Source organism: Cygnus atratus, chromosome 23 (genome assembly GCF_013377495.2).
Source record: "Cygnus atratus isolate AKBS03 ecotype Queensland, Australia chromosome 23, CAtr_DNAZoo_HiC_assembly, whole genome shotgun sequence".
NCBI lineage: Eukaryota > Metazoa > Chordata > Aves > Anseriformes > Anatidae > Cygnus > Cygnus atratus.
This window is the reverse complement of record NC_066384.1, coordinates 1,369,944-1,387,229: the sequence shown is the minus strand read 5'-3', so window position 1 is coordinate 1,387,229 and position 17,286 is coordinate 1,369,944. Positions and strand designations below refer to the sequence as shown.

General features: G+C 70.7%; 2 protein-coding genes across 2 annotated transcripts; one reads left to right on the top strand and one right to left on the bottom strand.

Annotated features, from left to right (window-relative positions):
• Positions 1-384: 384 nt before the first annotated feature.
• TINAGL1 (tubulointerstitial nephritis antigen like 1) lies at positions 385-11,783 on the top strand. The gene is made up of 13 exons (XM_035562007.1): positions 385-389; positions 3,350-3,422; positions 4,011-4,341; positions 5,076-5,139; positions 7,226-7,318; positions 7,444-7,558; positions 8,723-8,846; positions 9,011-9,161; positions 9,650-9,833; positions 10,132-10,177; positions 10,558-10,681; positions 11,404-11,449; positions 11,643-11,783. Exons 1-13 carry the CDS (start codon positions 385-387, stop codon positions 11,781-11,783), a joined length of 1,497 nt encoding a protein of 498 aa, XP_035417900.1.
• A 2,817-nt stretch (positions 11,784-14,600) lies between these two features.
• On the bottom strand, positions 14,601-16,863 carry PEF1 (penta-EF-hand domain containing 1). The gene is made up of 5 exons (XM_035562006.2): positions 16,752-16,863; positions 16,286-16,400; positions 16,043-16,198; positions 15,762-15,905; positions 14,601-15,266 (listed from the first exon to the last, which is right to left on the bottom strand). Exons 1-5 carry the CDS (start codon positions 16,770-16,772, stop codon positions 15,037-15,039), a joined length of 666 nt encoding a protein of 221 aa, XP_035417899.1. The 5' UTR covers positions 16,773-16,863; the 3' UTR covers positions 14,601-15,036.
• Positions 16,864-17,286: the final 423 nt, after the last annotated feature.

Genomic DNA, 17,286 nt, shown 5'->3' with positions numbered 1-17,286 from the left:
CTTGGGCCGGTTTCCAGCCCCGCACGGCTGGAAACGACCGTGGTAGTGCCAAAATTCGCTGAGCCAGGGCTGGTGTCCCCGGCGCTCTGGGGAGGGGGGGGGCTTGTGGGACCTCTCAGCTTCAGGCTGTGGGATTTCCACCCCCTCCCCAGCCCCCCCGTAATGCTTCTGCTCCCAGCAAGGGGGGGGGCGCTGGGGTTGCCCCGACCTTGCTCGTTAGCCTCATTAGTGCATGTGGCCAGCGAGGGCTGAGCTTGCAGCCCCCCCCGTGCTGCTGCCGCACTGCCCCCCCGGCCCCCTCCCCTCACCCCGGTGCGCCCATCCATGGGTGCCTGGCGGGCGGGGGGGGGGGCTGTGGGTGCACGGCAGGGGGGAGGGGGGGGCATGCCGTGGGTGCCCCAGGGCGAGGGTGCATGCGACAGCTTCGCCCCCAGCCACGCTCAGCAGCCACCCCGTAGGACCCCCCCGCCAGGGGCTGGCTGGTCCCCGCAGACCTCCCCAGCCGGCGGTAGTTACCTCACTTTATTAACTTATTAACTTATTTCTTTCATTAAAATTTGAAGTAGACGCTGCCTGCCTGCCTCATTTCTGGCCCAGCTCTCCCGAGAGGTGGCACTCCAGCCCCGCGGCCGAGCAGCACCGGGTGGCCGCTGCCGTCCCCCCCCCCCCCGCCCCCAGTGCTGTGCTGGGCTCCCCTCCAGCCCCCCCCCGGCCCCGAGCCACTGCTCCACCACCTGCAGGCCTGATGCCACTGCAGAGGGACCCACGCTGCCTTATTGGAAGCGTGTCCCCAGACGGTGTGTCCCCACTTGGTGTGTCCCAAACGGTGTGTCCCCAATTGGGCATCGTGCTTGGATAGCCCTGGGAACATCCAGGACAAGGTGCGGGTGCAAGCCCCCTCCCCACGAACCTGCAGCCCCCCCGGGGGGCAGCAAAGCCTTCGCCCCAGCCCCGTGGCCGTGTCCCCCAGGCTGCCGGTGTCACCGGGCAAGCAAGGCCCCCTCCCGCGCCGCCCTGCCTAGGAGGAAGCCGGGCTCTCAGCTTCCCTGCGTTTCCTGGCTGCCTCTCGCCAAAAAAACCCGTCCCTGACTCATCCTGGTGCGGGGGCTGCACCGTGGGGTCAGCCGCCTCCCCCCTCCCCCCCCCGCCCCAGTTGCAGCAGCCCCTCCCCTGCTACCCCCAGACCCCCAGAGCAGCCCTGGGCCGTGGGGGCTCTGCTGGGATGGGGTTCAGGGACGTCCCCCCCGAGTGCCTGGCGTGCGGGGCGCGATCCCCGGGGAGCCCTCGGCTGCTCCCGGCGCTGCGCACGTCCGGCTCGCGTGCGCCCGGGGCTGCTTTGAAGCAGAGGCTTCGAAGGGGGAGCCAGGACGGGGCGAGCAGGAAAAGCCCCGCGCAGCCCCTGCCCTGCTGCCCCGGCTGCCGACAGTGTTTTCCGGGGTGGGTTTGGGGTCGTGCATCGTGCCCGCAGCGGGGTCTTTGCCCTGCCCTGCCCAGGGCCGTGCATCGCCACGGGGGGCTCAGGGTGCGCCCCCCCCACGGGGACGGCAGCGCCGTGCGATGGATGCAGCTCGGGGTGAGCCCCTGCGTGGCCCCGCTGCTCTGAGCAAACGGGCACGGTGCCCCTGGGCTGGGCTCTTCGCACGGCTCCGGGTCACGTCTGCAGCCCCTGGGCTCGGCCCCGTGTCCCCAAGGCACGCGGGGACCTTGTCCCTCCCCAGAGCAGCCGCGGGTGGTGGCGGTGGCAGGGCGGGCACGCTGCCAGCCCGCTGCGCTCGCTGCCTCCCTCGCCCACGTGAGCCCAAGGTGCCCGGGCTGGACTTTGTCCTGCTCCACCTTGCCCCCCCCCCCCCACACACACACGTGTGTGCACGAGGCACGGAGAGGGGACACGCAGGGCCGGGGCGGGGGGGAAATGCCTGCGTCGGAGGGACTCAGCGAGCCGTGACCCTGCGTCCCGCTGGGAGCCAGGTCGGCACGCCAAGAGCCAAGCCAAGCATGCCCGCAGGAAGGGGGCGAGCGCTGCTGCCCCCGCACACGAGCCCCCATCGCCTGGGCGGGGGTGGGGGGGGGGCAGGGGCTGCTGTGGGAGCGGGAAGGGGCCAGCTCTGTGCCCAGCAGCGCCCTGCAGCTCGCCGCATCCTCGCCTTCAGCCGCTGCCAGGGTGCTGCTGCCTGGCAGGAGCACAAGGACAGACCGGGAACGTGGGGGGGGGGGGGGGGGGGGGGGGGGGGTATGGTCCTTTTCACCGGTGGCTCTGCTTTGTCCCCGAGGGTCTTGGAGAATTTGTGACTCACTCTGGATTCCTGTCCGCCCAGTCACGGAAAGGAGACAGCCGGGCTCCGGGCCGGACCCAGTTCCTTCCTGAGGCTCTCAGCAGCGCTCAGCAAGGCCGCGCTCGCAGGAAAAGCCGCATCTGAGAGCGGCGGCCGGGCAGCCGTCAGGATCCCGGCACGGGGGGGGGGGCTCTTGCAGGACCCTCCTGTGGGTGCCCCGAGCATCCCAACATCCCCAGCAGGACGCAGCCCTTGTTGTGCCCGCCGAGCTGGGGTGCCCCCAGGCTGTCAGCCCCCCCTGAGCCACCGCAGCCTCCCCCCGAGGCAGGAGCTCGGCCCGGGGACCCGGCTGGCCTCCCGCCGCTCGCCGTGCCTCCGTCCTGGCTGCCGGGAAGCATCTTCGAGGAATCCTTTGGCAGCAGCCTGGGGATGCTCCCGGGGCCAGAGGCAGGCAGCGAGCCCTGAGGATGCCAAAACCCCCATGGGGGGGGACAGGAGCCATAGGGTGGGCAAGCCCTGGGGGTGCACGGCCCCTCTCCCCCTCTGGCCGGGGGTCCTGGCGGTGGGGACATGGTGCTGGCACCAAGTGGCACTGGCCGCGTGCCTCGGGTGTTATGGGACATCCTGGGCTCGCACACACGCAGCAGCCGGGCTGCTGGGCGAGGGGGGGCACCTGCACCCCTTTGCACCCCCCACACCCTCCCCGGGCAGCGGGGAGCCCCGTGCCGGAGTGTGGATTGCTGGGGACCCCCAGCCTGGGAAGGACGGGGCGGGGGACTCAGAGCTCCCTCAGGACCGCCTTTGTCCTCAGCACCTCCCTCTGCACGGCCCCCCCGGGTCCCCCCAGTAACCGCCCCCCCCCCCCCCAGCAGGGTCCCCCACCCGGGAGGGGCCAGGGGTGCCGGGGCGCTGGGACCATCGGCACCGACCCCGCTGCGCCCGGGGTGGGACAGCGCGGCCCGGCCACCACCGCCGCCCCCGCGCCCCCCACGGGCCCAGCCCGGCCCGGCCACGATCGCGGCTGCCCCCCGGCACCTCCCCGGCCCCCCCCCCCCCCCCCGGGGCGCGGCTATAAGGGAGCGGCGGGGAGGCGCTCGGCGGCGGCGGCGGCGGCGGAGGCGCGGAGCGGCGCGCACGGCGGGGCAGCAGGTAGGGGGCTGGGGGGCAGCGGGGGTCGTGGCCCGGGACCCCCCCGCACCGGGACCCGCTCCCTCTCCCCGAGGTCTCCCGGCAGCCGCGGGCTGAGCCCGGGGAACTCAGCGCAGCGCCCACAGCCAGGGGCGCCCCCGGGCCCCCCCCCGTCCCGGCACAGCCGCGCCCCGCGGGGCTCAGCCCGGGTTTGGGGCGGGGGGGGCACGGGGCTGTCCCCCCACCCCCGGGGATCCCCTGTCCCGTGGGGGTTCTGCTCCTGGAGGGTGGGTTTTAGGGTCTGCGTGGGGAGCGGCACCCCGGAGGGAGGCGATGTCGGGGGCGTCGCGGTGGGGGCGCGGGGCTGGGGGCCGGGACCCCCGCTGAGGAGCTGCTTGGAGGTCGGGTGGGAGCTGGGAAAGGTGAAGGTTTGGGGCATTACGCACACCAGCAGGGGCACAGCCACCTTGTGTGGGCACACAGCACCCCCCAAAATGCCCCCCAGTTGCTCCCCTTACCCCCCAGCTCCCACCCACTGGGAGCAGCTCCCCCAAAGGACATCGGTGCAGGGTCTGGGGTCGGTCGCCGCTCACTGCCCCGTCCCCGCAGCGGCTGCAGGTCGGGGACATCGCCGGCACCATGCGCCTGCCGTGGGCCCTGCTCTGCCTCTGGCTGCTGGCGGGGGCGGCCGGGGCTGCCCGGGCACGCACGCGCCGGGAGCTGGCCCCCGGCTTGTACGAGCACGGCGTCTATGATGCCGGCGGCTCCTACTGCCAACGAGGGGACGTCTGCTGCCACGGCCGGGACGACGGCTGCACCGTGCCCTACCTCGACACCATCTGCTACTGCGACCTCTTCTGCAACCGCACCGTCTCCGACTGCTGCCCTGACTTCTGGGAGTACTGCCTGGGCATCCCGGCCCCCTTCCCCAAAGTCCAAGGTGAGGCGGCCCCCCCCCCTCATACCCACCCCTGCAGCAGTGGGTGCGTGCTGGGGTGCCCGACGCGGGTGCCCGATGTGCTGTGCAGTGCCAGCGTGGCTGTGGAGTTGTGCCGGACCCCGCCCCCCCCCCCCCCCCAGAGCTGCAGAAACTCCTGCAAACTGCGCGGGCTGGGGCTGGGGTCCCTGCAAGGGGGCTGGAGCAGCGCCCAGCCCGACTCGTGCAGGTCTCCGTGGGGCAGGAAGGCAGAGGGGCAGCGCTGGGGCACGCACCTGCGGGCAGAGCCGGGCCGGATGGTGCTGGGCTGCCCCGGTCATGTCTGGGGCACGGGGACGCCGGCCCTGACTTCACCCGAGTGGCAGCTGAGGCAGGCGGGGGCGAGCCGGGGCTGCCCCGCCGCGCAGCACAAGGCTCTCTCTCAAGTCCCCGCGGAGCAGAGCCAGCTCCGGGGATCAGTGGCCCCTTTATCCTGGCCCCGCCAGGCTGTGCGTGCGAGGCCGGCTGTGCCGGGCAGCCCCAGGCTTAACCCTCCTGGTGCTGAGCCAGCCCCGTGCCCACCCCGCCGCCCTCCTCCTGCTCCCCAACCCCGTGCTGGTCGGGCGCACGGCTCCACGGCTGCCCAGCACCTTTAGGGCTCACGTTCGGTTTCCCTTTGGTGGTTTTTGGGGGGCTGGGTGCCCGGCAGGACCCTCTGCAGCCGTGCGCTCACCCGGGCTCTCCTCTCTCCCGTCCAGGCTGCGCCCGCGCCGGCCGCACCTACCCCAGCGGGGCCACATACCGGGAGAACTGCAACCTGTGGTGAGTGCCCCCCGTGCCACGCCGCCACCGGCAGCACCGGCACCACGGGCTCAGCACCGGGGCGAGGGCGGCAGGGGCTGCCCGCAGCCGGTTGGGGCGTGCGGGGCCGCGCTGGGTGGTGGGGACCGGTGCCAAACGCCTTCGCCCTGGCGCATTCAGAGCGCAGAGCCCAGGGCCTTGGGCTGCTCCCAAGTTTCAGCGCACGCCTCGGTGGGAGCCGCTCGCTCGTGGGGCAGCGTGCGGCCGCGCAGACGTGGGCTGGGGCTGCCGGGGGCTTCTCTGCTCCCAGCCCAGCTTGCCCCAGCCTGCTTTGGGTGGGGGTCCGGCCCCGTCCCGCTCCGGCGCCTGCGCTGCGTGCCGGCAGCTCGCTGTTTGTGCTGGCGAGCAGCGTGGGGTTTATCTGGAAACCGGCTGCGGTGGTATTGCTGGCATCCCGGAGCTGGGGAACGGGGAACCTGTGGGCGCAGATCTGCCCTGAGACGAGGAGCAAACATACCTGGGCGGGCAGGCTCGGCGCGATGCGGCCGATAAGGGGAATCAAAGGCTCCGGCTGGGGCATGAGCGCGCGTGTGCGTGCCCGTGGGTGCTTGCACGTGCGTGCAGGCGCGCCTGCGTGCCCGAGCAGCCCGCTGGGGCTGGAGGTGAGAGGCCAGCCCGCCCCGCGCAGCCGTGCAGGAGGGCATGGGCTGAGCCGAGCCCTCCCCGAAGCTGCCCGGCACTTCTCCGGGACCGCAGCGTGGAGGCACGCGGGGCTGGAGGCCGTTCCCGAGCTCCCTAGGAGAGGTCGAGCCCCCCCGAGCCCTGTGCTCGGAGAACTGGTCCCTCTGCCGGGAAACTTCCCCTGCCCAGCTGGCCCCCAGGGGCTGCGGCTCCTCTGCCAAAACCTTCTTCCCCCGCACTTGGAACACGGAGAGCAATTCCTGCAGTTCTTTGCACTGACCCGGTCCTTTCCCGGCTCCAACAGGGCCGGGGCAATTGGGGGCGGGGGGGAAATGCGAAGCCTGGGAGACGCAGATGGGGCTGGAGCCCAGGGAGCCGCTGAGGGTGCCCAGCTGCACCCCACTATGCCCCAGGTCTGCCCCCGAGGGGCTCCCACGGGCTGGGCCACCCAGAGCCTGTCCCCAGGGAGTTAACGGCAAGGCACGGGGTCAGCCGGGCTGCGAGGGGAGCAGGGCTCGCAAGGCATCTTAGGGGCTTTTTCCTTTGCCTCCCAGCACTTGGCTGTGCCTGGAGAGGGCTGCGCGGGGCAGAAAGGGGGGGGGATTCGCACCCCCTGCTCCGAGCCTGGCTTCGCCGAGGGATTTGTCCCCTGCACAGGGGGGGACGTGGGGGCTGGAGGGGACGGCCGGATTGTGGCAGGGCGATGGTGGAAGCTGGGTCCTGGAGGCTGCTCCTGACCCTGCTGGGGTGGCTGCCCTGGGACGGGGACGGGGATAGGGATGGGAACGGGGATGGGGACGGGGAACGGGGATGGGGATGGGGACAGGGACGGGGACGGGGATGGGATGGTGATGGGGATGGGATGGGAACGGGGACGTTGCCACCGTCGGGGCACAAGGAGCAAGGAGCAGGGCTGCTCCGGCCGCAGCTGGGCTCCTTAAAAGGGAAGAGTGCCGGGAGCTCGGGCAGCAGGGAGGATGCCGAGCATTGCTCGCTGTGCGGGGGGAGCGCCGCCGGGGGCTCCCCGCGGGGACACGGCCCCCACCACCCCCTCCCCGGGTCCCCCGTGGGCTCTGCGGTGCTCCCAGCTGACCTGGGCAGCGTGGCCAGCCCCGAGGGGACGGCCGGCCCCGAGTCCCCCTCCCTGGGCTGGCGTCCAAGCCCCGCTCTGATGTTTGCAGGCCTGGCGGGTTTTCAGCTGATTTTTCCATCCCATGTTCTGCCTGCCCTGGGGGCTCCTTCGGGGACCAGGGAGGGGCGGTGCGGGGGGGGTACACGGCCACCAGCCCCCCGCAGCAGCAGCCCCCTGCCCTCAGTGTCCGTGGGTGCCCAGCTGGGTGGGAGCAGCACCAGCGTGGGGACCCCCAGCGTCCATGGGGTGCTGCCCCCCCCTCCACTGACCGTGCTGCCCCCCCCCCCCCCCCAGCACCTGCAGCCCCGCGGGGCAGTGGCAGTGCGAGGACAACGCCTGCCTCGTGGACGGGGACCTCATCGATGCCATCAACAGGGGCAACTACGGGTAAGGGCACGTGCGGGGCAGAGTGGTCCCAGATGGGGATGGGGATGGGGGGGGTGTCTCGCCCCGCCCGCCCCCCCCCCCCCCCTTGGTGCTTTTGGGGTGCCCCTGACGCCGCTCCCGTGCAGCTGGAGGGCCGCCAACTACAGCCAGTTCTGGGGGATGACGCTGGAGGACGGGATCCGCTACCGCCTGGGCACCTTCCGCCCGCCGCCCACCGTCATGAACATGAACGAGATGCACGTGAGTCCGAGCCCCGCGCCCCCCCCCGCGGACCCCCCCCGAGGCAGCCCCCGTGCCCACACGGGGAAACTGAGGCACGTGTCCCCTCGCTGGCAGCGTCCCCGCGGGGTCCCCGTCCCCGCGAGGGGCTCAGCACCCGGCGTGGAGGCGGGGAAGGGGCCGCGGGCAGCCCCCGCTGTTTGGAGACGGCAGCTCAGCACATTCCCCCCGCGCAATCCCCGGGCTGCCGCTGTTGTTTTTGCCCCGCTGCTCCTCGCTGCGTTCCCATCGGAAAGCCGGCCCCGCGGCTGCTGAGTCGGCAGAGCCGGGGGGGGGGGGGGGGGGTGCAGGCGCTTCGGTGCCCCCGAGCTGCAGCCGACAGCAGCCCCGGGGAGGGGGTGGGCAGCAGACGGGGTCCCCCGGGGTGGTCCCGCTCGCCCCACGCAAGCTCCGTGGTGGGGGGTCCGTGGGGAGCAGGATGGAGCATCCCAAGGGGGCGTCCAACATCAGCAGCACGTTGTTGGGACCTGGGGGCTCTGCCCCTGCCATGCCAGGAACCGGGAGCCTCCCCGGGGCCGGGCAGCCCCCCCCCCCCAGGAGCGAGCCAAGCTTGCGGCGCACGCCCAGCACCGTGGCCTTGACTCCTGGCGAGGTTTAATTTTAGCGGCGTTTCCTGCACTGGGACGAGCCGGGTGCCGCAGCCTCCCCGGGAAGGCTGAGCCGTGCGTGGCCGGGGCGGGGGCACCGTCCCCACCCCCCCCCCCCCCCCCGAAAAGGAAATGCCGGGCGTGAGTCAGCCGCAGGGTCAGGGAGGGCAGCGACAGCCAGAGGCCACAAGGAGGGCCACCCCCGCGCCCCGTGGCGCACACTCACGCCACCCCTGCTGGCACCCGAGGCCGGATGCTGAGTGCTGGTGCAGCCGGGGCTGAGCCCAAATTTAGGAAAGGAGACGGGTCCTCGGGTGGGGGGCACTTGTATCCTGTGCCCCCCCCCCCCCCGAGTCATACTCAACCAGGGGCTGCGGGGGTCCCCAACCCAAGGGGTCCGACCCCATTATGTCTGCAGTGGGGCTGGGGGTTCAATGCAGGGCAGTGGAGCACGGCTTTGGGGATGCCCTGGAAGGGGAGGGAGTTTGGGGGGGGGGGGGGGTGGTCCCCGTGCCTTGAGCACCCCCTGCCTCCGCAGGTGGCCATGGACTCCAACGAGGTGCTGCCCCGCCACTTCGACGCAGCCACCAAGTGGCCCGGGATGATCCATGAGCCCCTGGACCAGGGCAACTGCGCCGGCTCCTGGGCGTTCTCCACGGCCGGTGAGGGGCACCGGGACGGGACGGGATGGGATGGGGTGGGGTGGGGTGGGGTGGCCTTTGGGGACAGGGACTGGAGGGACTGGAGCCGGCACCCTTGGAGGTGGGAGCGGGGCAGGAGCCCGGGGAGCTGCCACCAGCCCTGACCACCCTGTGCTCGCCCCCAGCCGTCGCCTCCGACCGCATCTCCATCCACTCCATGGGGCACATGACGCCCTCCCTGTCACCCCAAAACCTCCTGTCCTGCGACACCCGCAACCAGCGGGGCTGCAGCGGGGGACGGCTGGACGGTGCCTGGTGGTACCTGCGCAGGAGGGGGTGAGTGGGGACAGGGCTGGGTGCGGGACCGGGGGCTGCCAACCTTGGTGGGGACAGGGATGGGATGGGGATGGGATGGGGATGGGATGGGGGTGGGGATGGGGATGGGATGGGGATGGGATGGGGATGGGATGGGGGTGGGGATGGGGATGGGATGGGGATGGGGATGGGATGGGGATGGGATGGGGGTGGGATGGGGGTGGGGATGGGGATGGGATGGGGATGGGATGGGGGTGGGGATGGGGATGGGATGGGGGTGGGGATGGGGATGGGATGGGGATGGGGATGGGGTTGGGGGTGGGGATGGGGATGGGGTGGGGTTGGGGGTGGGATGGGGATGGGATGGGGGTGGGATGGGATGGGGTGGGGTGGGGATGGGGGTGGGATGGGGATGGGATGGGGGTGGGATGGGATGGGATGGGATGGGGTGGGGTGGGGTGGGGTGGGGATGGGTCCTTCCGCTCCTCACGTCCTTGTCCCTCGCTCAGGGTGGTGACGGACGAGTGCTACCCCTTCACCAGCCCGGAGAGCCAGCCGGCGGCGCAGCCCTGCATGATGCACAGCCGCTCCACGGGCCGGGGCAAGCGGCAGGCCACGGCGCGCTGCCCCAACCCCCAGACCCACGCCAACGACATCTACCAGTCCACCCCCGCCTACCGCCTCGCCTCCAGCGTGAGCACCCATGGGACCCGGGTCTGGGGTGCACTGGGTGCTGCGGGGGCAACGGGAGCCGTGCCGGGAGCAGGGGAGGGAAATGGGGGGACACCCGCTGCAACCCCCCCTGGGGCAGCTCTGTCCCTGCGTGGGACGTGGGGCATCTCCAAGGGGATTTGGGGTCACCCTGCTGGGTGCCTCTGTGTGCCCCCTGGGGTGCTGGGGAGGGCAGAAGGTGGGGGGGGGGAGCGGGGAAGGGGGGGCTCTGCCCTGGGTACTCGCCGTGCCCCGGTACCAGCCGGCTCTGTGCTTGCAGGAGAAGGAGATCATGAAGGAGCTGCTGGAGAACGGCCCCGTGCAAGGTAAGGAGCTGGCGGGGGCACTGAGCCCTGAATTCGGGGGGGGGGGGTCTGCTGCCCGAGGGGCTGGAGCTGGGACAGCTCAGGACCGGCCGTGGGGCTGGGACCCGCCCCCCCCCCGGCTTGGCTGCTGGCGCTGCTGAACGCCGTCACGCTGCCCTCCCGGCGGGCCGGTTGCTCATTAACTCCTGAGTTAATCTCCATCTCGGCACCTGCTTTGACTTGATTTGATTTTTTTTTTTTAATCCCTCTCCCTCCCACCGGCGGAGCCTTGGCGCAGCCCCGGTCCTCTGCCCGCATCCTGCTCCTGGGGGCGGGGGGGGAACGCTGAGCGCCGGGTGCTCGGCGCCTGTCCCCAACAAGCCCTCTGCTCCTGCCCGCAGCCATCCTGGAGGTGCACGAGGATTTCTTCCTGTACCGCGGCGGGATCTATCGGCACACGCCCGTGGCCGAGGGGAAGGGGCCGAAGCACCAGCGGCACGGGACCCACTCGGTCAAAATCACCGGGTAGGGGCGGGGGGCTCGGGGGGGCTGGGAGGGGGGTGCAGGAGCCTGGTGCTGGTGCTGGTGCTGGCACTGGAGCTGGTGCTGGTTCTGGTTCTGGTACTGGTGCTGGTTCTGGTGCTGGAGCTGGAGCTGGTGGTGGTGCTGGCACTGGTGCTGGTTCTGGAGCTGGTTCTGGAGCTGGTTCTGGAGCTGGTTCTGGAGCTGGTGCTGGTGCTGGTGCTGGCGCTGGTTCTGGTACTGGTGCTGGTTCTGGAGCTGGTTCTGGAGCTGGTGCTGGCGCTGGTGCTGGTGCTGGCGCTGGTTCTGGTTCTGGCGCTGGAGCTGGCGCTGGAGCTGGCGCTGGCGCTGGAGCAGCGTTTCCTTCGGGGGAGGAAAGGCGTCCCCTTCCTCCGGAGCAGGGAGAGGAAGGGGCCGGGAGGGAAGGTGCTGAGCTGGGGGCTGGTGCTGGCCCCGGGGCCCCCACTGACACGAGTGCGCGGTGCTCAGCACCAGAGCAGGATTGGCGGTGCAGAGCCCGGGGGCAGCCCCAGCCATGCGGTGCGCTCCCCCTGCCCCGATCCCAGCCCTCAGGAAACGGGGGGGGGGGGGGGGGGGGTTCACAGGCCCCCCCCCCCCCCCGTGATCACAGCACTGGGGGGGCAAACGAGTGCTGCACCCCCCCCAAGTGCAGCCCCGGGGGGGGGGGGGGGGTTCCCCACTCACCCCCTGCCCTCCCGCTGCAGGTGGGGCGAGGAGCAGCTGCCCGACGGCCAGACCCTAAAATACTGGGTGAGTTTTGAGGGGGGGTGCGGGGGGGGGGGGGGCACGAGCCCACCGGGGCTCAGCCTCCCGCTTCGAGGCTTGCACCCAGCGAGGCTGCGGGCAGCAGGGGAGGGGGTCGGGGGGGGGGGGGGGGGGTCGGGGGTCGGGGGGTCCTGGCACTGAGCAGAAGCCGTGGTCCCCCCCCCCCCCCCCCCCCCAGACGGCGGCCAACTCGTGGGGAAGGGCATGGGGCGAGGACGGGCGCTTCCGCATCGCCCGCGGCGTCAACGAGTGCGAGGTGGAGAGCTTCGTGGTGGGCGTCTGGGGCCGCGTCGGCATGGAGGACATGCCCCACAAGTGAGCGCCCCGCTGCCCCCCCCCCCAGAGATGGCCTTGACCCCACCGCAGCCCCCCCCCCCCCCCCCCAGCCTCTTCCCTGCTGGGGTCAACCGGGGTCAGGCCCCCCCCCCCCCGGTGCCGTGCCCCGGGTGCTGACGCAGCGGCTGGGTGCAGCGGGGCGTGCACGGGGGGGGGGAGGGGGGGGGATGTGAGGCCGGGGTGGGGGGCACCCCGCTGCCTGTGGGATTTACCCGTTAATCCCCCCCGCCCCCCCCCCGGGCTCAGCGGGCTCTTTGTCGGCAGCCGGGGGCTCTTCAAAGGCGGCCGCCCCCTGCCCCAGCCCGTGCTGGCGGCTGAGCCCCCCCCGGCCCCGTTATGTGCAGGGGGTGCCCCCAGCTGAGCCCCCCCCCCCCCCCAATCACATGCAGGGGGTGCTGCAGTGGGACCCCCCCCCCACCCCAGGTATGGTTCCTGCATCCCCTTATTCACTCCCCCCCCCCCCCCCCCCCCAGTTCCCTGGGCAGCCCTGGGGCTGGGGGGGGTAACACAGCACCGCACGGCCGGGGGGGTTCCTCTGTGCCCCCAAGGGATGGAGGAGCCCCCCCCAGGGCAGGGTGCTGCTGGCACCCAGGGGTGGGGGGGGGGGTCCACTGTGGCCCCCCCTGGCTCGTCCCGATGGTGCTAAGGGCTTTTTGTGCAGGGACGTGGCCCTGGGGACACCACAGCCCCCCCCATCCCCGTCCCCGTGTCCCCATGGGGCCGCAGCTGTGTCCAGAGCAGCCGCACAGCCCCCCCCCCACTTCCCTTCCCTCCTCCCCCTCCCCCCCCCGCCGGGCTGTACTTTTAAACCTTTTTTTTTTTTTTTTTTTTCTGTATTTATTTTTGCTTTTTAATATTTGTAAATAAACTCCTGGAAGCCTCCCGGGAGCTGCTCCGTCCCAGCCGGCCGGCTGCGGGCGCGTGGCCCCGCAGGGTGCGGGCTTGAAGGCGGGGGGGGGGGGAACGACGATGACTCCCCCCGGTTTTGGGGTGGGGGGGTCAGCACCTGGAAGGGCTGCGGGGGCCCGATAAGGGCGGCATTGTCCGGCCGCCTTCCTGTTTTGCCGGGACGCCGTGACCTCGGCCGCGGGCTGGAGGAGCAGCGGGCGCGCAGCCGCAGCGGGGCCACGCGGGATCGAGGGGTTGGGTGCGTGGGGGGAGCGGGTGTAGGGCTTTGGGGGGGGGGGGGGGGGGCGTCCTGAGGTTTCGTGGGGGGGATCCCAGCGCTGACAGCGTCAAAGGTGAGGCAGGGCCTGCTCGGAGCTCGCGTGCTGTAGGGTGCTGCTGCCGTGACTGTGCTTGCACCCGTGTCTGCGCCCATCCCACGCTCGCGTCCCTCCTCACACCCATCCCATCCCCATCCCCATCCCCGCGTCCATCCCACCCCTTTGCCCATCCCGCCCCCATGTCCTCATCCACCCCATCCCCACGCCCGTGTCCATCCCGTCCCCACATCCACCCCATCCCCACACCCGTCCCCATCCCCACACCCGTCCCCATCCCATCCCCGTCCCCATCCCATCCCCGTCCCCATCCCATCGTCCATCCCCACATCCATCCCGTCCCCACATCCGCCCCGCACCCATTCCCCTGCCCACACCGGGCCCCAACAGCTGCTCAGGGAGGTGCTGGCGTGCAGGATGCGGCCCTGCAGCAGGAGGGGCTGCCCCTGCTCAGCACCCTCAGACAGCACCCAGGGCGCCGCACCTGCTCGGCTGCCCCCTGCCCCCTTCACACCCCACTGTGTTCGCTTTATTATTTGCATTTTCCCTTTTTTTTTTTTTTTCTCCCCTTTTTTGTTTTTAATTTGCATTCAGTTTTGCTTTGAGCCCCGAAGCCCTGGCTCTGATCCCCCCCCCCCCCCCCCAGCGTGGAGTGGGGCGGCACCTGGTGGTGGCAGCCTGCCCTGCACAGCCACCCGGATAAAAACCCGTCTACACACGATACGCGCACGGATTTGGGTGTGCATGTGCACACACACACACACGCGCATATATACGCGTGCAGACCCGTGGATATCGCTATCTCAGCGTGCATTTACACGAGCGGGTATAAACACACACAGCCCCACGCGCCAGCCCAGCCCCTGCGTGCCTGCGGCCCGGAGCTGCCTGCTCTGAACTCGTCTGAAAGAGCCCAAATCCCCTCCCAAAATAGGCCAGGAACGGCCTCGCTCCCCGGAGCACGGCTCCAACTATTTTTGGAATTAGCGGTGGTACTCCAGCAGTCCCACCTTTTGGCTGACTACCAAAGGCGAGTTAGTGCTTCTGGGGGAATCAGAGAATTTACTTTGCTTTAAAATCTTTTCATTAAAAAAAAAAAATAAAAATCCTTCAACTATGTGGAAGGCCACGTGGCTTTCACAAACCATTCTGAGCTACTTCCCCTTAAGGTCAATTAAAACAACAATTACGTGGACGTCATTTTAGAAGCAGAGGAAGCCTTTGTGCTGGTCACCTCTACTTTCTTGGCTGCGCCTCAGAAGGGGAACAGAGCATGGCGTTTCCCGTAAATTAATACAGAAAAGGTAAAGAATGGACTTTATGAAAGCGAAGGGAGGCGTCCCCACAGCAATGTGTCTTACGGCCGAGGCATCCCGGCAGCTGATCTCGTTGCAGCTCTCCTCCTGTGCAGCCCTGCCCGGGGCTGATCCTGCACCCCAGAACAACGCCAGGGGTGTGGGTGCAGGACACGGCCCCGTGGTTTGGGGGGGGGGGGGGCCAGCACCCACTGCTGGGGCAGAGCAGGGCAGGGCAGCAGGCGAGCTCAGCCAGCGCCCCACAGACAGCCCAGCCAGGAGAACAGCGCGCGGGGTATTTTATTCCAGAGCTGTACACACAGACTGTAACCGCTCCCCAGCTTGGCTTCCACAGGCAGAAAGAAACCGAGAGACGTTGGCAACGAGGGACCCGCCCGCCGCCTGTGAGCTGCACGAGGTGGCCCCGGGTTCCCGCCCGATTTTGGGTCTGGCAGGGGAAGATCCAGGCGTTCCCCGGAGGCATGGCACAGGCTCGCTCCTGGTTTGGCCGTCGCACCGTGTGGCACAGCCCCGGGGCAGCAGAACCGCGCTGCGGCGCGGAGACACCCGCTGCCATCGAGCGGGGACCGGGACCGGGAGCTGGGAGGCACCGGCAGGGCTCGGGGGGTGGTCCCGGGGCAGGGGAGGCGGTAGGGGGTGGGGGGGCGCAGCGAGGGGCCGGGACGGCCGCTGCTGCCCGAAACGTGGGCCTGGGGCGTCACAACATGCGGGTGACCACCATGGTGAGGAAGTCCTCGTAGCTGAGGCGCACGTTGCCCACCAGCGCCGTGTCCTTCTCGCGGAAGGCCTCGGTGGTGCTCTGGAGCTGCATGCAGATGCGGATGAAGCGGTCGAGCTGGATGCTGGGGTCGGGCGACCTCGGGGCGTAGCGGGACAGCAGCAGCTGGCTGAACTGGGGGCTCAGGTTGTAGCCCATCTGGGAGAAGGCTGGGGGCGAGAAGCACGCGGGTTAAACCCCTCTGAGAAGGGCGACGGTGCCCTCCCTGCCTCGTGCACGCCCGTCCCCACCGCCCCGCGGTGATCCCAGGGCACTTCGGAGCACGGCCGGGCTCTTGGGAGGGAGGAACCAAATCAAGGCCCAGATTCCAGAGATGTTTCTCTTCCATTAGCCACGCACACCCAAGGGCTCCTCCCAGAACAGAGGGCTTAGCCACAGCCGTTCAGGAGAACAACAGGAGGAGGGCTTTTCCTAAGGACTGGAGTTCATAACACGGCCGGGCTGCAGCTCCTCGTGCCCTCCCCGTGGGCAGGGCAGCTCCTCAAGTCCTCGCTCTGCAGAGCGGCCCCGTGCAGGGGACACCCGGGAGCTCGGGGACGCCCAGCCCCACGGCAGGGACAGAGCCGGGCCGGGCTGGAAACCAGCAGCGGGCAGAGCGATAATCCCCGGAGAGCGCACGTTCGGCGCCCCTGCCCCTCGCCCACCTTGCTGCAGCTCGCTGAAGCTGATGGAGCCCGAGCGGTCCCTGTCGAACTGCTGGAAGAGGTTCCTCCACTGCTGGATGAAGCGCAGCAAGGCCGAGAAGCCGTACACGTCGATGCGACCGGAGCGGGTCCTGTCGAACGTGTCTGGGGAGGAAAAAGGCACGGGGGAGGGCGGTGAGGAGCGGAGCGAGGCCGTGCTGCCGGGGCTCCCGGCTGCTCCCGGTTCTCCTGCCGGCCCCGAGCGGCCCCGGGAGCCCCGAGCGGCCCCGGTGCTCACTCACTGATCATCAGCAGGCAGGTCTCGTCGTCGAACGCCGTCCAGTTGGAGTTGAGCAGCGCCTGCTTCAGCTCCCGCACCGAGATGTGGCCGCTGCCGTCCGCGTCCACGGCCTGGAACCAGGCGAAGGCCTCGGGCTCCACGCCCGGCGGGGCGCAGCCTGCGGGGAGGCGCCGTCAGTGGGCACCGGGCCCGGCCCGGTTCACCCGGGGGAGGGGGGGGGGGCGGTCCCCGCGGCCGAACTCACCTGGGGGGGCGGCCCCGCCGGGGGCCTGCCCGTACGGCTGCCCGTAGGGGGCTCCGGGCCCGCCGCCGTAGGGGCCGCCGGGGTACGGCCCGGCCTGTCCTGCACCGGGGCAGCCCTGGGGGAGGGGAAAACGGCGCGGTCGGGGGCGGCACCGGGACCCCCCGGCCCCCGCTTGGACCCCCCAGGCCTCGACCCCGGGACCCCCCGGGGCTCCCCTGGTCTTCCCGGGACCCCCCCGGTCCTCTCCGGGACCCCCGAATCGCCCCCGGGATCGTTCCGGGACCCCCCCGGTCCTCTCCGGGACCCCCGAATCCCCCCCGGGATCGTTCCGGGACCCCCCCGGTCCTCTCCGGGACCCCCGAATCCCCCCCGGGATCGTTCCGGGACCCCCCCGGCCCCCCCGGTCCTCCCCGGGACCCCCGACTCCCCCCCGGTCCCCTCTGGGACCCGCCGGCCCCAGCCCCACCTGTCCCGGAAACGCCGCCATGATTCCGCACGCCGCCGCCGCCGCCGCTGACACCGCCCCGGTTCCGCCTCCTGACGTCACGAGCGTCCCGCCCTCCCATTGGTTGCACCGCGCGGATGAGCCCGGCGAGGTCCCGCCCACGCTCTGGGTGTGGACGGGGTGGGCGGGGCCTCCTCGGGCTTAAAGCGGCGATGGGTGGTGGGAGCAGTGGGGCCCACAGAGGAAGGAGACCCCTGGGGTCCGCCGGACCGGGGTTCCACGGGGCCCTCCCAGGGCCTGCAGCAGCCCAGGGTCCCCCCCCAGTTCCCCCACATCAGGCCCAGGATCACCACCACCATCATCATCATCGATATCATTGACATCCCCATCACCACCCCCGCCCCCATCACCACCATCATCATCATCATCCCCGCTACCATCCCCATCGTCACCACCACCCCCATCGTCGTCACCACCCCCATCGTCATCATCGACATCATTGACATCCCCATCACCACCATCCCCATCGTCACCACCATCATCATCACCATCATCA